General features: G+C 54.6%; 1 protein-coding gene across 3 annotated transcripts in view; it reads left to right on the top strand.

Annotated features, from left to right (window-relative positions):
- Positions 1–5,768, top strand: part of MVP (major vault protein) — a 33,304-nt gene that overhangs the window by 2,815 nt on the left and 24,721 nt on the right. For 2 of the 3 annotated variants that reach the window (XM_006752583.2, XM_015558484.1), the window contains exons 2-3: positions 4,473–4,611; positions 4,797–4,992. In XM_006752583.2, coding sequence (XP_006752646.1) covers positions 4,487–4,611; positions 4,797–4,992 — 321 coding nt within the window. In that variant the 5' untranslated portion in view covers positions 4,473–4,486. Of the gene's footprint in view, positions 1–3,693; positions 3,970–4,472; positions 4,612–4,796; positions 4,993–5,768 lie in introns of those variants that run through there. The other variant, XM_006752584.2, reaches the window with a different exon arrangement.

Here is a 5,768-nt window from a genome sequence, read left to right as displayed (position 1 = left end):
GGGGTGAGGGGCTAGGGGCTACTTGGCCTGGGGTGAGGGGCTAGGGGCTACCTGGCCTGGGGGTGAGGGGCTGGGGGAGAATAAATGAAACCCCCTGCCCTTGAGCAGCGGTCTGTAATCTGAGCTCATCTTTGTTCTGCTCATACTTTAATGTGAGCCCCAATCATTGGGGTTTAGTTAAGGTGCCAACTAATTCAGCAACTCTTGGGTGGGGCCCAAGATTCTGCATTTCAAGCTTCCAGGTGAGGCTGCTGCTGTTCACTGCCCACCAGCGTGGCTGGTAACTTGGGCATCTGTTGTTTAAGATTCACTGTCAGCCACTCCCAGTTGACCCTGAAGATCTCTGATATGTAGGGACTCCTCCCTCATTAATTACATTTTGCTGTAGCATAAGTTTACCGTTCAGCGGAGACACAGGTGAACGCTGTCTCTTAACTAGAGGATGAACCCAGCTCCTCCTCACAGGCTGTGTTGTCTCTGCTCATCCACCCATCCCCCCGGCCTCTGTGTGACGGGCGGAGCGTGTGGTGCAGCGGGAGCTGCTGGTCTCTGAGACTTTGGGTGAAAACTGACTGGTTCTTACAGGAGCCTCAGGACACGTGGGGGCATGTGATCAGGCAAACCCGGACATGTGCCCAGAGAGCAGACGAGGGCAGATCTCAGAAGCAGGCACTAAAGGGAGGTCTGGATGGATTTGGGGAGTTGGGGCCAAACGCAAGTCAGGGCAGGGCCTTTCAAAAGTCAACAGACTTCTTAACCATTGTCTTAAAAAAAAAAAACCCAATATATATATATATATATATGAATGACAGGGAGAGAGGGAGAAACATCAATGATGAGAGAGCATCATTGATCAGCTGCCTCCTGCACACCCCACGCTGGGGATCGAACCCACAACCCGGGCCCTGACTGGGAACCGAGCCATGACTTGGTTCATAGGTCAATGCTCAACTGAGCCACGCCAACCGGCCCATTCTCTTTTGCGGGCCCTGATGTATTGGCAGTAAAGTGCTCTGACTGTACATGCAATCTGGTAAACCACAAAAGTCTAAATCTGGAACTTGTCACAAACATCCTGCCTGAGCCGAACGGTCTCCCCGGGCCCCCTGAGAGGCCCTCTACTGAAGCTCACTCCTGGGGATGGTGAGGGAAAAGGCAAAGCCTGCTCTTGGGTGAACTTGGCGGGGAGGTTAAGAAAAGGCCTGGGACTGAAACGGGCAGCTGGCAAGGGCTTGGCTTCAGAACAAGGCAGGAGCCCAGGTTGATCAGTTGGAAGGATGACTCGCAGCTGAGTCAGTGAGCCGGGCCAGGCTCTCAGCCCCGCTGACTGAGCCCAGCTGGGGCGACAGATGGTGGAGAGGCCTCAGCCATAGCGGGTGGGGATTGGGATCATCAACAACGAGCCGTTGGAGACTATTTCCAGAGCCTGCTTCCCAGCCTTGCATAACCTAGAGTTCAAATCTTCCCTGCGGGGCCTCGTGCAGCCTGTCCACACCTCCGCCTGCAGCCCTAGCTCTTCCTCTCCCCCATCTGCCTTCCCGGCCAGGCTGCCGCCTGCAGAGAGCCCAGCACAGGAGCAGCTAGAAAAGGCCTCAGTGGGCGGCCAGACGCCCCTTTCTTTGCAGTTCTGGCCCCACAGCTGGCCTGACACAAAACCTGCCACATTCCTGACCAGAAACGGAGGGTTGAGGTCGAGGGGCCAGGTGAGATGGTGAGTGTCTGGTGTTCGGTCACATGCTCTAATGCAGGGGTCCTCAAAAACTTTTTAAACGGGGCTAGTTCACTGTCCCTCAGACCGTTGGAGGGCCAGACTATAGTTTAAAAAAAAACTATGAACAAATTCAGCAAACAGGCAGCGGCTGCAAGAACACCCGGTGGGCCGGATAAATGTTTTCGGCGGGCCGCATGTGGCCCGCGGGCCGTAGTTTGAAGACCCCTGCTCTAATGCCTAGGAGAGTGGCCTCAGGCCAGTCCCTGCCTCATAGACATGGTGCTTCTGAAGGGCCAGGCTCTGTTCCAAGTGCTTTATGATGAACTCAGCCCTCAGAGCTGGGTAAATGCCCTATCCATTCCCACTTTATTGGCCAGGGAACAGGAATAGGGAAGGCAAGGCACTTGTCCCAGATCACTGATCCAGTAAAGGGGAGGACGAAGATCCAGGCAGTTCCAGCCCCCGGGGCACATGTGAAGCAATTTCACGTCATGGAGCAATTTCAGGGGTGGGAGCGCAGCCGATCAGAATGGGGCAATCGCAGCCGAGCAGGATGGGGAAATAGGAAGTAAAGAGTGAGGAGGGGAACAGAACGCCAGCCCCAGTATTTGCAAACACTACCCGACATCAACAGAAGAGGGCGCTCTGGCTTTAGGAAAGCCACTCCCCTACAAGTTAAGGGGAATTCATATAAAAAAGGAGCGACAGAAAAGTACCAAGGTCAAATCCCATACAAAGCTGCAGATAAAAGAACGAGTAGAATAACATCCCTCTGGTGTGAAAAGTGTACCAGGAAAACAGATCTGTAACCCCTTTAAAAACGAAGTAGGTATTAGGAAGCAATACAAGGCGTGCAAGCGGCAGATCGGGATTGTCAGGAAGCCCAGGCAGTCTGAGTCTGCAGCGTTAATCACACCGTCCCGTAAGAGAGACACTCCTTCGAGATTCTCCTCGCAAAAGCACCCCTAACGTGCTGTGGGGCTCGGAGGACTCGTCCCTATCTGGGACTCGGCTACCTGGAGCTACACTCTCTAATATGGGATCAACCAGCCACACTTGGCTATTGTTTTTTCAATTACAATATTGAATTTCTGTTCAATATTTTGCATTAGTTTCAGATGTATGTACTTGGCTAACCCCTTCCCGCCAAAAAAAACAAACCAGCCCACAATATTTTGCCTCATATTTGGTACCTTCACACTTGGGTATGTTAATTAAAGTCTAAAACTTACATCCCGACTGGTGTGGCTCAGTAGTTGAGCAGTGACCTATGAACCAGGAGGTCACGGTTCCATTCCTGGCCAGGGCACATGCCCAGGTTGCGGGCTCAATCCCCAGTGTGGGGCTTGCAGGAGGCAGCCAATCAATGATTCTCTTATCATTGATGTTTCTATCTCTCTCTCTCTCTCTCTCCCTTTCTCTCTGAAAGCAATAGATATATATGTAAAAAAACTTCCTCAGTTACATTAGCCATATTTCAAATGTGGTCAGCCCAAAGACAGCACAGATGTAGAATGTCTCCATCATCGTAGGATGTCCCGTTGGATGCTGCTGAGTTACAGTATTTTGAACAGGAGCCAGGCAGGTGGCGTGAGGGTCCGGGTGGGAGGCAGCAGGGAGTGGCGGGGCCTGTGGTAAAAGCAGGAAAGCCTGTGTCCCACCCAGAGGCACAGCTGCTCCTTGGCCCTAGCCAGTTCTGTCTGCGGGAACGTAGGGTCTATCTCCTGATTCAAGAAAAGCAGGAATTTGGGGTTTGTGAAAACTCTCAATTTCTAAACCCCAAAATTGACATTTTACAGATTATATAGGTCAAGTAAAACTCTTGGGTCTCCTCGCCTTTATAGGGGTGGCTCCTGCTCTTACTCCTGTGCCCACTCTCCCTCCTGGCTCCCCGTGTCTCGCTCAGCTTGGGAGCTGGAGGAATGGTGGAGCAGGTGGCTTTTAAGACGTCTGACAAAGTCTCAGGAGTCAAGGCTTTGAGTTGTTTAGTAAACTTGGTTTCCTTTGTGTGACCCAAAGGTACATGTTGTCCAAAGACCAAGGCTCCTGGAGGCAGTGAGAGGGTTCAGGTAGGAGGTGTGACTTCCTGAGCGGGCCAATCACTGGGCAGAGCCGCCCAGGATTCAGGGAGTTGAGGGTGGCAACAGACCAGAGAGAAAGGGGAGGAAAGAACTGGAATAAATTGTGCTGCTCCTGACCCAGCTGATTCTACAGGAGCATCGGTTCCGCCAAGGATCTCAGGACTGCTTCGAGCACAGGTGGGGCCGGAGGAGCAAAGATTATGCAAATATTCAAATAGTCAGTTGAATACTGGGGTCCTCAGGATCCCCTGAAATAAAGGCCGCTGGAGGAGCCACCGATCCCCACCCCCACCGTGCTGGGGAGGCCACAGCACCCCAGAGCCTGACCTGCACTCCCAGCTCCTCCACCGGGGTGGGGCGGGGGGGGGGGCTGAGATTGGGAACGTGCAGGCAGGTCAGGCCATAAAGCGGATGGGAAGGAGGGAGAGGGTCGCCCAGAGCCCTGGGCGTCTGTGGGTAACTGTGTTGGGCAGCTCATGGCAGGGGTGAAATCTGGGTGAGCTGTGCTGCCAGGGTGGGAAGAACAGGAAGAGTTGGGCACGGGCACAGGGAGGGGTAGAATAATCTGAGTTGGAGGAGGAAGGTCCCTCCCCGTTTCCAGCCAGTCTTCAGGCTCATGCCTGCCTCCTCCTAGGCCCCCTGTCTTCATCTTGTATCTTCTCCCCGCCCATCTGCCCCAGGCACAGGTGTAACCATGGCAACTGAAGAGTCCATCATCCGCATCCCCCCTTACCACTACATCCATGTGCTGGACCAGAACAGCAATGTGTCCCGTGTGGAGGTCGGGCCAAAGACTTACATCCGGCAGGACAATGAGAGGTGGGTGTCAGGGCTGGGCGAGGGGACCCGGGCTGGGGAAGGTCTGTTAGTCTAGCCGGTGTGATCATCCGTCTCTTCTGAGGACTGGCCCTCACTTGGGTCCCAGGAAGCTTTCTCTCTCCTTCTCCCCCTCCTCTGGGAGTGGAAGGCTCCTGGGTCCTCACACCCCTTCTCCCTTCCAACAGGGTCCTGTTTGCCCCCCTGTGCATGGTGACCGTCCCCCCACGCCACTACTGCACAGTGGCCAACCCCGTGTCCCGGGATGCCCAGGGCTCGGTGCTGTTCGATGTCACGGGGCAAGTGCGGCTCCGCCACGCTGACCTGGAGATCCGGCTGGCCCAGGATCCCTTCCCCCTGTACCCAGGGGAGGTTCTGGAAAAGGTATCCGCCCTGCCTCCCCCAGACCCTCTCTACCTGTCCTGCTACCACACTGCCTTCAGGAGGGAACACAAATGGGCACCGTGGGAGGGGATGGCGGCGAGCGCTCCTGGTTTTCACTGGGGGTAGAATCGATTCATTGCCCCTCCACCGCCTTCCCCGAATGCCCCTTCCTCCTCACCTGCCCACAGCAGACTTGCCCATCTCACCACCTAACCAACCAGGCTCCAGAGCCTGCTGGGAACTCCCGGTCAATCTGGCACTGAATGGCTTGTGCCAAGAGTAAGCATTTTATTCATTCAAACAGTGCCAGACGCTGGTGGGCAGTGACAGCAATGGCGGGCAAGATGAGGCCCAGGTTCAGACGCCTGGTTTTCCCGCGGGAGGGCGCCGGCTGCCCTCCTTGTCGCACAGGCCCTGGGCCTGTGGGCGTCCCACCTTCACTTCCATCGCTGTCCTGCCTTCGCCTCCTTGCCCGTTCGCACCGTTTCACTCTGGGTTCCTCTGCTTAAGCAGCGCCTCCCGATCCTGGAAGCCTAGAAGTGTGACCCAGGGAACCCCAAGACATCCCTGTCCACTGAGATGTAAATGCTTTGCAGAGTGTGTGTGTAGAGATAGAAGGTGACGAGGAACAATTCGAATGTTAACCCTGGAGGACTCTGAGTGAAGAGTTAGGGGTATTCTTTGCCTCAGAATCACCTTTATTTAAGTCTGAAACTGTCAGAAGTTGAAAATCACCCATATCTAGGCCGACCTCAGACCAGCTAAATCCCGGCTGG

This window comes from Myotis davidii, unplaced genomic scaffold, assembly GCF_000327345.1.
Source record: "Myotis davidii unplaced genomic scaffold, ASM32734v1 scaffold1530, whole genome shotgun sequence".
NCBI classification, from domain to species: domain Eukaryota; kingdom Metazoa; phylum Chordata; class Mammalia; order Chiroptera; family Vespertilionidae; genus Myotis; species Myotis davidii.
This window is presented reverse-complemented; position numbering and strand designations above follow the sequence as displayed.